Below are 17,339 nucleotides of genomic sequence, written 5' to 3' on the forward strand. Positions count from 1 at the left end.
AGTTTTTCGTATTTGAAAGACAATCTTTTACTTTTACGACATGATACTTTAGTTTTCACTTGTTTTAAAATATACTTTACAAAAAATATTTTGATAAATAATAACAAAGTATTATTTTTAATATATTTATATACAAGTTCGTATTAAAAATTGCTAATAAAAAGATAATTTTTAAGAAGTTAATTAAAAAAACATAATTCGCGAGTATAAAAGATAATATCTGTTGTTGTGTATAATTTTTTTTCCCATCCCACATTTATATAAAAAAATTCATCTATATTTGTATTAATTGAATACATTGAACTAATAAAAGAAGATTAATATTAATGAATAATATAAATAAGGATTAAAAATATTTTTAGTCTTTAAATTTAAACATGAATTTTTTTTTGTCTTAAACTTGATACATTTTAATTTCAAAACTTTAAAAATCAATAAATATAATTAATTTTATCCATAATGTTGAACTTTTTTACATGTCAAATTATGTTCTAGTTTAATATTTAAACTAAAGCGTATCAAATGAATTAAATAGTTTAAATGACAATTTAAAACACTATTTAACATGTAAATAAAATTAACATCTTTGAATTAAAAAAATTATATTAATTTACTTTTTAAGTTTAAGAACAAAAATATATATCAAAATTTGAAACAATGAACTTTAATTTTATATCAAAATTTAGGAATCCAAAATATATTTAACCTGTAAATAAATTAAGATCGAAGAGTGTCCATTAAGCAAGGACTCGAAGTAGCATTACGAAGACATGCGCTCGAATCATGACAGAATAACTTCATAAAGTAAAACAAGTTATAAATACTGACACAGGATAAAGGTTTCTCCCTGTCATGTAGCTAAGGCTGTTACTTTGCAAATGGGGCAGATGTTCTTCTGCATTAGCCACTGCTTGATGCAGGCACTGTGAAACTCATGCCCACAATCCACTGATCCAACATTCTCTCCATCACCAAATTCCTCCTGCCATCAGAACAAGAAAAAATGCAGTCAGTATCTAACTCATAAGTTAAACACACCATTGTAATGGTTTTCATGTTCTCTCATACTCAGACAAACATCATTCATACCTGACAAATGGAACAAGGTTCCAAAACTGTAGAACTCTGTGTCATGAGTCGTTGCTTCATCAACTTAACAATGACATCCTCACTCAATCCGGTGCTAACATCTCCTATACGCTCCTCCAATGCCAACAATTCCTACAACCCCAACGTAAGTTAGAAGAAACAACAGAAAACAACTCAGACCATATATCCCTTTTTACCTCATAAGACATGTTGTCAACATCAAGGCGCATTTCTCTATGTCTGTCATGTATTTCAGCCAAGCCATGATATAGGAAAGGGTCAAATAACGCATAATCCTGATATTTCACAAGTGGCAAAGGAAAATGTTAAAAGAGTACTTCTCAATAGTTTAGAGTTTACACAGTCAATTACAAGATGGTCTACACAAGCTAACCGTTTGAGCTTACTTCGAATCCAAATAATTCTTTTGAGCTATATATTGAAATACAAAGTTCAGTTCATATCTTGTTAAAGACCAATTATAGGAGTAAATGTGGAAGCAAAAAATATTAAGGAACCGGAGAATTGTGCATTATTTGCAATAGAAATCAAACTACAAGAGGAGGAAACTCCCATTGCCCAGACTATAGATCCTCTTAACAGAATATCAGAAAATTACAGAATGCCTATCCCCTCTTCCTCATGAGTCTAAACAAAAATAATCTTTCATGATTAACAATCTCTCCACTACTACTTCCGAAAGAGACTCATGAAAAGAGGATCACGATCACTCACCACTAAACTAGGTACCCCATGAAATCAAACTACTTCTTTCATGAATATTTTTGCAATAACCTACACTGTTTAAGGGTGTTTCAGTGATACAAATGGCTATATTTAGACAATATGTCCACTATCACCAGAATAGTCTCATACCCTTTTGACCGTAGTATCCCTATGATAAAGTCTAACGAGATATCTTCCCACACCCATTCCAGAATAGGAAGAAGTTCAAAAAGGTGCAGCACCGATTTATTTTTGGCATTGGCAAGTATCACAACTCTAAACACTTTTTTATTGCTATCTTCATTCTCCTCCAATACTAATTCGAAGTTATTCGTCTATACGTCTAGTAAAAACCAAAATGTCCTTCTTGAGAAGTCAAATGAAATTTTTTGAGCAATAGGAGAATCCAAAAGGATTCCTCGTACACCACCAGCCTATCCTTATAGAAAAAACTCTTGTCTATACAAGAACTTAAGATACTTGTTTGATCCTTGCTGCAATGCTTCTCACTTGCATGAACTTCATCTACTAACGCTTGACAATCTAGCCATATTTAAAATAGACCATTGTCTGCAACTCTAACCCCACTTCAATCCGCTTAGATAAAGTGTCAAGCTTCTTTGTTTTCCTTTCTAGGTTTATATATAATTTCAAAACTATATCCCAACAATTTGGCCTACCAATTTTGTTGGTTGTCCGTCGAGATTCACTGAAGCAAGAGCTTTTAAAATCTTGTGACACCAATGTTGAATAGCCAAAGTTATTGCCATCAACTTTTTCTAGTGCCCTAATTTGCTTAAGTTCCTCTCACCAACTGTCTTGTTAAAATAAGCAATAGGCTTTCTCGCTTGCCTCAATACAACACCAATACCCACCTCTAAAGCATCATACTCTATAGCTCGGATTCTTGCTCAAAATTAGGCAGTGCTAGTAGCGGGGTTATTGTGAGTCTTAGTTTCAATTCTTCAAAAGCCTTTTGAGCTTCCAGTTTCCACATGATTCCATCTTTCTTGGTCAATTCAATGAGTAGCTTTGCAATCTTCCCACATCCATGAATAAACTTGCAGTAATAGCCGTCAACCGGAAGAAGCCCTTGACCTGTTTTACTGTCTTGGGTACTAACCATTGCAACACTATCAATTTTTGTTCAGATCCACTGTTAGAAATTATGTGTCCAAAATAGTTCACGTCATTTTGACCAAACTTGCATTTATTCTAATTCTTACATAGTTATTTGATCCTACAAAATTTTTAAAACAGCCTCTAAGTGCATCATTTATGAGACACAATCTGAACTGCAAACAAGAATATCATCAAAAAATACAAGAACATATTTCTGGTATAAATCCCAAAACACCTCGTTTATGAGAGATTGAAATGTGAAAGACAAAGTGGTCAACCCAAAAGGCATTACCAAGTACTTGTAATGGCCATCATGGGTACGAAACTCTGCCTTGGGAATATCCTCTTCAATCATGCGCACTTGATGATAAATACATGGCCCTATAAAGCTCTTCTAGCAATTCGTCAACCACTAGAACAAGAAACTTGCCCAAAATTGGGTTTTTGTTTATTAAATTATTACTCTATAGTCCATGCACATCCTCCAATTATTGTTCTTCTTCGTTGGATTGAGTGCTTATCATTAAGAAAAAAACTATAATTGACTGTCAGGGTACAACTCTTTCTACTTAAGAGCATAGCAACCCAAGTGCCACAATTCAACTGAAACTTGACCCATCTGGCCTCCGTCACGAGACAATTGATCCCACTTGCAATAATATCCCATCAACAATTGTTCCTTGGGGAATCAAACATATAATCTTGGCTCTCATACCAATTTTGGGTTGAGCGCTTCCTACTAGGTCAAAAGCTTTAGTTAATAGTCAAGATGCAACTCTTTTCACTTAAGAGCATTGAAGTCTAGGGGCCATGATACGATTGTGACTTAGCCAATTAGCCTCCACCATAGTACAATTGATGTCACTTGCAATATTGTTCATCAAAACGGTCAACCTAGAACTCTGACTTACTCTAACATATCCATTTTCCAAGAGTTCCCTTACTTGCCTCTCTATTTCATTTTATGATGGTGTGGATAGCAATAGGGTCATACATTATAGGCCCTTGACCTTGAACTAGATTGATAACATATGCTCCTTGACTTGTAAGCATGGTCCCTTTAGTTCATTAAAAATTCCTTCATATGTCTTCAACCGCTCAACATCAACCTTTCTTTGTTCTCCATTAACTTCCTTCCCTATCAATTTCTTTGAACAAAGGAGTTTTGTTTTCCATAATTTTCCATTAACTCCTTCCCCATCAATTCCTTCGAACCTCAAGACTGCAATTATGTGGAAAGCAAAACTCCTTTGGTCTACCTTTCGGGTTTTTCCACTAACCCATGAAAAGCTAGTAGAGAGATTTCAAACCAAACCCTACGATTATAAACAGTTGCTCATGATTCAGTAGTTCATTCTCCTTTTTCATGGAACTTCCTTCTTCCTCCATTGTGCCTTTTCCCAAGCTCTTGGACATCATATCAATAAGCTTCACTTGACTTTCAACAAGCTTGGTTTACACCTATGTATTCTCATGCCATAGAGATTCTAGTGTTGATTGGTTGGTGATTATTTGGCTTCATAAAAATTCCATAGTTATTCTCATCCTCGTTAGTTTTCCTTCTACTTGTCTGACGCATGCTTCATGTCCTTCGATATTTCATTGTCTTTGACCGATAACATTAATTCAACAATTTGTTTCTTCTATCCTGTCTTTCTCGTTGTGGGCATTCACCCTTGATGGTGGAAATCCGCCAAGTCAAACCATAAATGTTACACACTATTATTAAGGAATTGGAGAATTATGTATTATTTGCAATAGAAAGGAAGCTACAAATGGAGGAAACCTCCTATTGCCCAAAGCATAGCTCTTCTAAAAGAATATCAGAAAATAACATAATGCATGTCCCCCTCTTCCTCATGAGTCTAAATAAAAGTATTATTTCATGACTCATGCCACCTCAATCTTATAATAACCTCTCCACTACTCATGTCACCTCAACTTTAGGATTTCCCTTCTTCCTTTTAGGCAATACCACCTTCATGCCTTAGGTGTCTCATGGACCAATGGCTCTTTCGGCCCATAAACTTGTTGGGCTCCAACATTTCTTCTACATTATTTTAATTCTTATTAAAAACAATGTGAAACACAAGATATAATAAACATTGCAGAGAAATGGCATCAACCCTAATGGTGATAATTGCTCAAATACTTTTATTAGCCCAACCCTATAACCAATATTTTATACTTGAATAGATTTCTCTCTAAGATGAAACAGAAATAGGCACACTTAAAGTTCACCAAGTGTGATACAATTATCATAAATACTCAATATTAATTTCACAATACATCAACAAATGTCATAAATTGTCACGAGATATATCTGTACAGTGAGATTCAAACCTCAGCTCGTAAGTTCTCACCCCTCCGCATTGCCATCAAGACCTGGCGAATCTGGCACAAAGAACAAATAGATAATTAGCACAGATACGACAATGGTGTCACCAAATTTAGCTAATTTGTTGATGAAATTTCACTTCATAAAGATGCTTGTTAGTGGGCTGCTACAAATAAGCTATTTTGTAAAAAGTGAATTGAAAAAGGTTATGAAAAAATGAGATACCACAAGAAATTGCACAAACATCAAGACACTAAGAATTATCAGAGAATAATATCAATCTGAAAAAATTGCATCATTTATTCACTCATCTGTATATCTTGTTTAAATTGTAAGCCTTGGCTATATGAACATATCTTGTCATGTAAAACCATGATAAATTCATGCTGTAGCCTTCAAATAACAGCACAAATAATTTGTAAAAAGGAAGAGAAACAAAAAATATACCTCGGATAGTAGTCGTCGTCTCCCCTCATTGTCAAAGGTTAATGCTTGCAGTGAATGGGGACTAGGGAGAACATCACCACCTCTTCTTTCTGTTAACAATGTTGTTCTTAGATAGGATTGATTGTCGCCAGAACCTTGGGTAAACGAGGGGTGACCAGAAGAAGATGGAGTAGAATGACCATTATGAACACCAGATGCAGAGCAAACTGAAGGAAAAAGGGGCCAAAGATTAAACTCTGACACACTCTGCACATTTTCAATTGGGACTTCATGATTAAAATTCCAGCCAGAATTATGTGAAAAGTGGGCATTTGAACTAGATCCAATCCAGGATGGAGGAGGTACACCTTCAGAAAAGTTCATATTACCAGAAGGTGTATGCCAACGTGTAGATTCATGTTGTGAAGATGCAGGTGCATTCATAGGGTGCTCAATACTATCTCTGGGAAACACTCTCAAATTAAAATCTTCTCGAATAACTCTATCTCCAGAGTTATAAGAAGATAAAGATCTTCCCCCCCTAGGATTGGCGATTCTACTCAAAGGAAAAGAATGGATACGCTGGGCAGGTGATTGGTTTAAAGTACCAGAATTAGCATTTGTTACTCCGGCTGTTAACCTCAATTCCAATGAATCATTAAGTGACTGAGAGCCGGGTATTTGACTCAGAGAAGAATGATTAAGATGCCTAAAACTCCCTATTGATGGTAAATTGACATGTATAGATTCCTGATCCTGTAGTTGGCTCATTCTTCTATTGAGGTTTCTTACAGGCCTTTCTAGATTTTCTGCAATACTTATCAACGGAAATGCATTGGAAGCTTTTTGTCTCACTTCATTTCTTACATTCTGCAGTAATGGAGGACTAGTAACAGGAATATCCTCCAAAGTTGTAACATCACTTAAGTTGCTAGAAGCTCTAGGATCAGCAGGACCAATAGGCCAATAATCATTTTCAGATTGTGCAAAAGTGCTTGAGCTTCCTCCTGAGCACAGTTGCCTAGAACTACCTTCAAGAGCTTTTCTCTTGCAGGAAGAACCCCAATTAACTAGAGAACTTGAACTATCACCGTCACCCCAAGCCATGGATCCAGAGTTTTCAGATGAAGCTCCTGTGTAATTACATGATGTACTGCAAAATAATGTCTTTTCTCTATCTATTCCACTAGTATTATAGTCATCAACACTACTAGCTTCTTTTCCCTTCCCACGGTCAGAAGCATTAGCAACATGCCCCATATCTAGACTAATATTTTGGGTAATATGATTAGAACTAGAGCCTTGACAAAAGGAAGGATAAACTCTAGGTTCATTGCCATGTAGATTATTATTTGAGCTAACAGGAAAATTTACTCTATTTGGTTCAAATTGTCTTTCCTCAGATATAAGACCATCCTCGCTAGTAGCATTATATGAAGAAGATAAACCATGTTCTGATTTTAGACCTTCTGCATTGCCTTGGTTGGTCAGATTCAGTCTAGAACTAGATTCCCCTAAATTCCAACTACTGAAGCTTTGAACATCATGACTAGTACTACATAAACATGCAGTCTCACCAAAAGATCCCCCATAATCTGAAAATCGGGAATCTACAGCATTTTGCACATGATTTAAGGAAGACTGATGATTTGTATCAGTGCCACTAGAACTGGGCCCTTGCATCATACTAATAATTGCTGGGAACGATCCAACAGTCCTCCTTTGACCTTGCATCAGATCAGAATCAAGTTATCCCACCTAAATTAATCAACAAAAAACATATATTAGATTCTCAAATCTCAAGCTATAGTAAGGTGTGTGCCAGAGTCATATATATAGCCTGCAGATGACAACTGTTGTCATGAAATTAAAGGGTGTAGCATGCTTTTTCACATATACAGTCGAAATTTAACTATTTAATCGATGCAATAAAATCAATGAGGTAAGATATCAAACAATAGATAGAAAAATAGTTCAATGAAAAGTCTAAAAAACTACTCTAGTAACACATAAATTAGGTAGAACCATATCTCAAACATGCGTGTTTTTTTTTTTTTTTGACAAAGAGTATTGTTAAATGGGCTGGTGCACATACACCTTATCAGGAGATTTAGATGGAAGAGAAACAAAAAACAAAATAATTTTTTTACAGGTACATTGTCACTAAGAAAAGCAGTAACTAGAAATTACGCAGATAACTGGATATTTTCTTATTGACCCCACTGAATAATAACTGGGTAAAGATGAATAGAAGAATTAAGGCATGTTCTTGTCAATGGAATTAATGGAAAATATATGGACTTTGAATTAGCTGTTATTTTGTAGTTTTTATTCTCTCCTTAAATAGAATAAATAAAAAAAATTTCTGGACATTAAATTAATTGTTATTCTCTTCTTACTTAGGATAAATGTTTGAACTCGAGTTACCCAATATTTTGAGTTGAGAATCAGCATGTCAGCTTGCAATAGAATACGATTAATTTGAGAATTCTCAAGAAAAATAACGTAATTTTATGAGTTTTACATGTTATCAATCTCACTTACACTCCTAACACCATTACAGTTTTTCTTACTTCTTTCTCTACCTTGTTTCAAATTTCACAATTCTTACCATCTTGGTTCTTTTCTACAGTTTTTCCTAATCCAGTTTTGGTTCTTAGTCAAGTATTCAAAATAATTTTGATGTTTCAATCACCTTAATGGCAAGAACTATAACTTGGAGATTCCATTTATATATATTTGTCAAAGGAAAATATCTTGGGATCACATTGATGGCAATGCTTCTGCTCCTGATAAAGACAAACATAAGGATGAACAGGCTATATGGGAGTAAAAGATGCTCAAAAGTCATGGCATGGATCATTGATTCTGTGGATCCCAAAATCGTCTTTGTAGCCATATTTGTACCAAGAATAAGCATGTCATCGTGCAATTAAATACTATTTATATTAGAATTGGGTGAGACAAGTTAAGTGAGAAAACTATAATTTTGACAACAGATATATGCTCAATTAAAGTACCTATTAAGAGGGATGAATTGGAAAAATTATCGGTATTGCACTATTTCCCAAAAAATCAACTGCTCCAAAATCATAACTTCTAAATGACAAGAACAAGCCATTGCAAAAGCTAAAGTTGTTAGAAGAAGATCAAGGAATGACTTTTATCAACACCTCAGAAAATATTAAAACATACAAAGTTAAGGCACCAAAGCTAAGACATTAGTATAGCTTGAAATTAATCAGGTTAAACTGAACGGAAGATAAAACCAGCCATATCATCAAATGAGTGAAACTTCACAATACCTAACCCTACAATCCTAGGATGCAAAATCAAGTTGGGGAATTAAAATAAACCGAATCCAAACTTGAAGAAATGAAATTTGAATCAAAATTATAACAAAGAGCGAACATGCCTTCAAACTGATTCAAAATCTAAAAAGGGTATGCTTGAAAATTTAAAAGAAAATGAAGAAAAAGAAAGAAAGAAGAAAAACTGAGGGGAAAAAATGATTTAGCACAATCCTATACCCCCGGAGCCATGAAAGAGGTGTGAGAACTTGGCAATGAAAACAAAATCCGCAAATCAGATCACTTTCAAAGCACAAATGAACACAAAGAGATTTTTCACAAGCATAGTCAGAGCATTACCGAGGAAAATGAGATTGAGATAGAAAGAATGAATAAGAATTTGGAAATGCAGAATTTATTACCAGAAGGAGATCTCCAGATTCAAATGGGTAGGATTAATTGATGATGATGATGATGATTCAACTGTTTCAATTACAGTGTTTGTTTTTGTTTAATTAAATTATTGGTGGTCTTCAGGAGCAGAATGAAGCAATGAGAAGACGACAAGGGAAGAGAGAAAGAAGAAAAAGATGAGAGAGAAAGGGATTAAAGGGACAGAGTACCTAGCGCACAGTAATCTATAAACTCTCATTCAAGATTTTCGGAAGCGAGAGAAAGTAGGAACCTGTTGTTTTATATTTAATATGACGACGCACTGCATGGACACTGCTGTCCCCTTTTAAATGAAATTAGCATGCCATGTTCACAGTCAAAATTTTCTTACACTTATTTCATATTATTTTTTATTTTTCAATTCTTATAAATACAAAAATTTATCCTTTTTATGTATAAAAATGATAGAAATGTTTTTTTAATTTAAAATGGATTTTTACAAGTAGAACGGAACCTTAAAAAATTTCTCATAACATCACCTTAAGTACAACAAAAAATAGCTCTTTATAATTTTGGTTTCGATTTTCCATTGATTTTTTCCAATGGCAAACAAAGACGAAGGGCTCATAAGATGAGAGATTGAATGTCAAAATGAGGTGGACAATGAAAGAGATCGAAAGTCATGGCATTGGGGGCTTCTCCTGCACCTCCAACAACTTTTCCTCTACCCAAAATATCTGCATTGATTACATTTATGTTCCTATCAACCAAAATAGATGAGGTAATTAAAAAGGTTACTGTCCTCCCATGTATTTTAACTGAAACCTTGCACCTCCAAAGTTTTCAGGTTTTGAAGGAAACACTCCGTCATCTGTTGTCCGACATCCTCTGACAACATTTTTTTTTCTGAAATGTTATACTATGCCACTGAGTGGTGAGCTTTAACATCAACATTGTGATTCCTTCCTGTTCGAAGCTGTGGTTCCCGTTTCCACTCTTATCTCTCGTTGTCATTGTTCATCTGTATCATTGTCATCTTTCCAGGTAAGTTATTTTCAGTAAGATGTATTTTGATTGCACAAGTTTTATTTGCACTGCATGTATAACTATATCAGTTGTGATGTTTGTTGAGGTAAGATGGCCATTATATTGTTTGTGCATTTTTTAACTGAATAAAATTTTTCATTAAATACCGGATATGAACCTCCGTTAAAGAAAAATATAATAAAAAACATATCGGTCGTTGACATCCGGTATATCAAAAATAAAATATTATGATTCGGTTTATATGAATTCTGGATGCGAACATCTGTAATACAAGATTTTTTTTTAAAGATTATACCAATTATTGACATCTGGTAAATCCAAAAGTCAGATGTCGAGATCCAACTTAGATGTCGAGATCCAACTTATATGAATACCGGATGTGGACATCCATAATACAATAAATTTTTAGAAGATTATAACATGTACCAAATTTCGACATCTGATAAGCACATAAATCAACGACATCCAATTTAATGATAAAACAAATGTCAAGTATGTAAAATATATAATTTATGTAGTTTCCATTTTCTAATCAATTTAAGAAACTACTCTATCATAGAGGAGGAACGTTTAGGAATTATGATTCTCACAATTATATTATTAGAAGAGTTTAAGAACTTACCTGGATCCATTGCAAAGTTCTCTTAATCAATGTTTTCTCTTCTCTTACTTCTCTTTAATGGCTTCTTGATGATATAGAATTACCAAGTACAAAGTCTTCTCCTGTCAAAGTCACCTTTCTTTACGTTCTCTTGAAACATAAAACTCTACCACTTTTCAGGAGCAACTGTCATTCTTTTCTTCTAGTATTTTAAAACTTTAATAAAATACTATAATACCCCTATGAAGTGAGAAGTAAGGGAATTAATTTAATAAGTCTAAAATAATCTCCATAACTTTAATAACTTATATTCTAATAATCATCACATTAGAATCTTTACATTAAAGTTATTTTTTAAATTACATGAACCAAATATTAAATTAATATATAATTTAACAAAGTATGCATATACACCGGATAGCAATAATCGGTATCATAAAAAATCAACGGATGTCATGGTTCTGAAGTGGATGTCCACTTCCGATTTACATACTTACGAGTTGTAGACATTTGGTATTTAGTGGTGGCAGATTTAAAGTTCACTCTATGGTTTGCAATGGAGCTTCATTGGAGACGGTGGCGTTTGGTTAGTCAATGGCTTTCTCACCACGAAATTAGAGTTTTGTAAAACAACCAGTGCTTGACTTAGTTCATGGCTACTACGGGTTAATTTTTGTGGGGACGCAGCGGAATTCTCAAACCTATATTGATGGCCACAAATGCATGCACAGGTAAATTAATTAACACTATCTTTATTTTTTTTTTAAATTTATTGTTTAATGTGTACTTTTTATCCACATTTTCTTTACATTTCAAATATGTATTTTTTTTTCTATTAAATGTTTAGGGTTATTAATTATTTTTAGGTATAACTAGTCACAACGTACCCAGTTTTGTCCCAATGTGTCTAAATGGTACCCGCTTTTAACTTTGCATCTACTTAGTACCCAAATTAGTTAATTTGCATCAATGTGGTCCATCCCGTTAAGTTTTCAGAAACGTCGTTAACAGATCAGTGATGTGACATTGCAAAACGGATATGTGTCAATGAAAATAATTGTACAGTGACAATTTGTGGATAACGTGTCATGTCCTATTTGAATTGATTGTCCCCATTCAAAAAGCCCTAATTTCCCATTCCCATCTTCATCTTCATCTTCATTTTTTCGTCGGGAAGCTGATTTGTTGCAGGGGTAAGGTGGCAAGTGAAGTGAAAAATGTCGCATGGTTTATTCATTCGTGGTCGTCTTATTCGTGTGGGTCACATAACCACAACGTTTCTTCTCCTGGTTCTGTATTTGGGTCAGTGGGTGGAATACCACATCTCCTTCACATTGGCATAACCCATCTCCTTCAGAATACCCAAAACACCATTAAATTAAACCACGCATAACATTCAATCACTAACCCTAAACCCCACCATCCCAACAACAAATAATGCAATCAACGACAAAAAACAAATGGTTTGTGCACCTACAATCCCAAATAGCTACCAATTTGATGTCAATTATACCTTCAATTTTGTCCACAACGCATGAAATGGCCCAAATTTCATAAACCCTAACTCCAGAAAACCCCTATTCTATCGCACAAATTATTCCCAATTCGTGCCTTTTTTTTCTTTTCAATTTCCTCTTACGCTGCACTGTTCCACACCACACACTACTCTCGTGCCACGTCATAACATTTTTTCTCACTTAACTGGTCAACACAGTCAGACGTTATCTTATTTAACGGAGTAAACGAAAAGGGGCCACATTAATGCAAATTAACTAATTTGGGTACTAAGTAGATGCAAAGTTAAAAGTGGGTACCATTTAGACACATTGGGACGAAACTAGGTATAATTACGACTAATTATACCTTATTTTTATAATTTTTTTAACATATTAATAAATTTTGTAATTTTTTATTTTAGTTTTTATATTTGTTTTTAAATTTATTGCTGAGGGTGTACTTTTTATTTATCATTTTTTTTACATTTCGAATATGAAATTCTTTGTATTCAAAATATTGAGTTATTAATTATTTTTGTAATTTTTTTTACATAAATATTTTTTTTTAGATTTGATATTTTTGTGTTTTTTGTTAATTAATTGTTTTAAGTATTGTATGATTATGTTATGTCATACTATTGTATTATTGTAGGCGATTATAATTATGGAAGTTTTTCTTTTGATTTTTTCGGATTTTCAAGTAAATTTGAGTTTGATGTCAAATTGTTCTTCTTTCATTAATGATATATGCGAAGGAGATTATACATCTAACTTTATAAACGAAGAGATTTTCCTCACACGTGAAGATTTAATTAAGCAGGTTCAAGGGGTTGCTTTTGATCTTGGTTTTGTTGTCATTATTCTAAGATCCGATAAATATAATGGACAACCCAAAAGAATGACGTATGTATTATTAGGATGTGAAAGGAGTGAAATATAGGAAATACAAATCTGATGCAGAGCCTAATATATCTAGCACAAGAAAATGTGATAAGTGTCTGCATAACATCCTAATTGCATAACAAATTAGACACTTATCTTAGGTTAAAAAGTCATTTTCCAAAGAAACATGCCTTCTTCTGTAAAAACATCATGCTCCCAACTTTTTGGAATGATAAATAAGGAATCTAAATAAAATGCCACTATGTTGTAGGAAAATAATAGAAAAAAAGGTATCAATTGGCTGAGCCACACCAATCTAGATCAACCACAACAATTGAAAACACAAAACACAGTCAAAAGTCTTTCTACTGAGCTAAAAGAACATTGCTAAGTCACGAACTTAAAGTTGACTAGTGATGAGGAGAAATCAATGAATTCAATGACAAAGGTATCTCAACACTGATCCAAACTTGGGGCTAAGCACAAATAAATGGGAGGTTTTGGACATGAAGATTGTGTGGCTGAGCTTGGGAAAACTAGCTAAGCATCGCCCATACCAGGCTATAAAATAGTAACTCCTCTCCTTGTTGGAGGAAGTAGATCTGTAGAGAATAGGCCCCTCTTCTACTTTTTCTTCCCAAAATTTCAATAGATCAATTGTATAGGGGAAACAAGGAATGAATTGTTGTAATGGGAGAAGATCAATGCTCACCATGAGTGGATAAAACCTTAAAGAGGCAAAGTTGCTTTGTAATTGAATTCCTTTTCTTTTATGATGGTTTTCCTTTCTAATTTACCGCTTACTCTTTAAGATTATTGTCTGCAAGTGTAAGTTTTGAAATGGTTGAAATGCCAAGAAGGGGGGCTTGAATTGGCTAGATAAAAAAATAGGATGTCTTTGAAGGTTTAAAACTATTTTAAATTGAATCAATTTTGATCACCAAGTTTGGATGCAAACACCTCTGGACAATATACTTTCAACCGATCAGAAACAGAGTTAGTCGATCGGTTTTACTAGACATATGTTGTACTGGTATAATCAATCGAGTGAATTAGAAAAATAGTTGACTGAAATACTAGGAAAAATACAGAAATGCAGATTTGTGATTTAAAGCAAGAACAATGTAAAAGATCAATCAAGACAGGTTCCAATTAGTTATACAAACATGTTCAATGCTACAAATGCCACCAAAACACTCAAGCATATAAAAATGATGGTTTAAATCCAAATTATTTAAACTTTGAATGATAATGCAAGAGAGAGGGGTTGGAGAAAATATTGATGCACAAGATTTTTATACTAGTTCACTCAAACCTAAGCTACATCTAGTTTGTCAAGGCAACCTGAACCTGACTTTGCACTATTTCAAAAGATTTACAAATTTTACACTCTTACACTTTCAAAATAAGCAAAAACACACACAAAAGACTCTTGAATCACACAATAATTACAACAGCACAGCAAGACACCTCTTGCAGACCTAGAAAACCACCAAGCACACACACAAAGCTTGAGAAAGATCAAACCTTAGTGGTAGCACAACCCTGCCTACCACAAACACCTTCTCCAACCTTCAAACACAAGCAAAAAGCTCCAAGAATTGACCCAAGATCAATCTTCACCAGCTGTAATCAGTATGATCACGAAAGAGAGAATTCCCAGGTTTCTAGAACAGTTTCGCGCTAAAAAATGGTCTTGCTACCTCTCTTTCAAAAATCACAGCACTTATAGTCATACTGTTACGAGATTCAACAAGTTATTTTTAAATCAATTAGTTGATTTCACTTAACTTAAGTGAAATCAGTCAATTAAAAAATAAATCAACTGATTGAATAAGTCACAGTTTAAGACTATTACATCTAACCTTTTAATTTTTTGAAAATCCATTCAACAGAAAGACACATTTTAACATGTTGAAAAATATTTCAATAGATTAAAAAACACAATAAAGACCAAATACATCAAACTAATGCTACAAGGTCTACAATGTGAATTACAAACATCAAACATTCTTTCCTGATGATTGATCCATGTGGAGGGCACGCGTTCAAGGCTTGTTCAACATGAATAACATCAAATCTCCATAACTTCATCAATGTAGCATGATTCCAAAGCAATGGCTTCAAGTTAGTTCAACAAAACTTCATCAAATCTTCATGAAACACACGATACATGCTTCACATGTCAACAACAAGTTGTTTAGATAAATTTTGATACTTTTAACTAGTTTAAACTAAGTTGGGAAACTAGTTTGTATTGTGGTCCTATAAGCTGGCCATACCTGTATTGGTTCTAAAACCAAGTATCCACTGGGGATGCTGGGCAAGGAAAGGCTCAAGCAATAATGTAGGGGTTTATTCTTCCAAGAGTTGAGAGATCACCTTGGGTTTAAACTCCTTAGGTTCTAGATAGCAGGGATGCATCTGCATCTACCTAAGAAGAGTGCTTCTAGAGAAATGATGTTGAAGAAATGTCAGATAAAAGAATGGAAATTATAATCTGAATTAAAATGGAAGGCAAAAGCAATCAACCTTGTCCTCTAATCCACTATTTAACTTTCATAATCTCTAATTAAAACTCAAATTCTCGGTGTGTAATGGTTATGATCTAATTATTGATAAACCTTTGCAAGTTCTTGTTGAGACGACTTTCTACTACAATACAATAGTACACTTGTTGTAAAAAGGACCACAATTCAAACTAGTTTCCCAACTTAGTTTAAACAGTTAAAAATATCACAATTTACCTAAACAACTTGCAACCAATAATCTTAAAGAGTAAGAGATAAATCAGAAAGGAAATTCATCATAAAAGAAAGGGAACTCAATTACAATGTAACCTTTCCTCTTTAAGGTTTTAGCCACTCATGGTGAGCATTGATCTTCTCCCATTACAACAATTCATTCCTCTTTTCCCTTATACAATTGATCTATTGAAATTTTAGGAAGAAAGAATAGAAGAAAGGCCTATTCTCTACATATCTGCTTCCTCTAGTAAAGGGATGGGTAATTGTTTTATAGCTTGGTATGGGCGGTGCTCAGCCAATTTTCCCAAGCTCAGCCACACAATCTTCATGTTATGGACCTCCCTTTTATTTGTGCTTAGCCCAAAGTCTAGATCAGTGTTGAGATACCTTTGTCATTGAATTCATTGATTTCTCCTCATCACTGATCAACTTTCAAGTATATGGCTTAACAACGTTCTTTTGGCATAGCAGAAGGACTTCTAACTGTGTTCTGTGTTTTCAACTGTTGTGGTTGAGTTAGATTGGCATGGCTTAGCCAATTGATACCTTTTTCTATTGTTTTTCTGCAAAAGAGTGGCATTTCATTTAGATTCCTCATTTATCATTCCAAAAAGTTGGGAGCATGATGTTTTTATAGAAAAAGGCATATTTCTTTGGAAAATGACATTTTAACCTAAAATAAGTGTCTAATATATTATGCAATTAGTATGTTATGCAGACACTTATCAAAATACGAGTGTCCATTAGAGGAAAATCAATTAATTATATCAAGTAATATTATAAAGGATGTTTTATATGTTTTGACTTCATATAAAACTTACAAAATATTTGAATTGTTTATTAGTTTTTATCTCTGCTTATTATTTATTTTAAGAACCTTACTAAAGAGAGGATGAGTTTAATTATTATAGAGTATAGTGGGTTATACTTTGTTGGAGTCCAAGGACTAAAATAAAAAAATTGTCATGTGCTAAGAAACAACATAAAAAACATGAGCAAGTTACCAAATATGGCTCGATCACAAAAAACTTAAAGTACATTACCTGTTCAACCTCATAAGATCTTGTTTTCTTCTTCTTTTACCAAAAAGTTTGTTAAGTCTTTCAAATATACTATTTTTCAAAGCTTCACCACCATGCATCATATTGCTTTTAATTTAATTCACTTTTATGCTTAAATGCT

General features: G+C 33.7%; 1 protein-coding gene across 4 annotated transcripts; it reads right to left on the reverse strand.

Moving 5' to 3' along the window:
- Positions 1 to 648: 648 nt before the first annotated feature.
- Positions 649 to 9,734, reverse strand: LOC114178354 (E3 ubiquitin-protein ligase MBR2). Of its 4 annotated transcripts, XM_028064197.2 has the most exons (7): positions 9,414 to 9,608; positions 8,397 to 8,490; positions 5,723 to 7,459; positions 5,281 to 5,331; positions 1,287 to 1,385; positions 1,090 to 1,221; positions 649 to 982 (listed from the first exon to the last, which is right to left on the reverse strand). In XM_028064197.2, exons 3-7 carry the CDS (start codon positions 7,433 to 7,435, stop codon positions 851 to 853), a joined length of 2,127 nt encoding a protein of 708 aa, XP_027919998.1. In that variant the 5' UTR covers positions 7,436 to 7,459; positions 8,397 to 8,490; positions 9,414 to 9,608; the 3' UTR covers positions 649 to 850. The 4 variants fall into 4 exon arrangements, with proteins under 4 accessions (XP_027919998.1, XP_027919999.1, XP_027919997.1 ...); XM_028064198.2 differs by lacking the exons at positions 8,397 to 8,490; positions 9,414 to 9,608 and adding an exon at positions 9,615 to 9,734; XM_028064196.2 differs by lacking the exon at positions 8,397 to 8,490 and having other exon boundaries at positions 9,414 to 9,649.
- Positions 9,735 to 17,339: the final 7,605 nt, after the last annotated feature.

This window comes from Vigna unguiculata, chromosome 3 (genome assembly GCF_037176805.1).
Source record: "Vigna unguiculata cultivar grain cowpea cultivar isolate G323 ecotype 2 chromosome 3, ASM3717680v1, whole genome shotgun sequence".
NCBI lineage: Eukaryota > Viridiplantae > Streptophyta > Magnoliopsida > Fabales > Fabaceae > Vigna > Vigna unguiculata.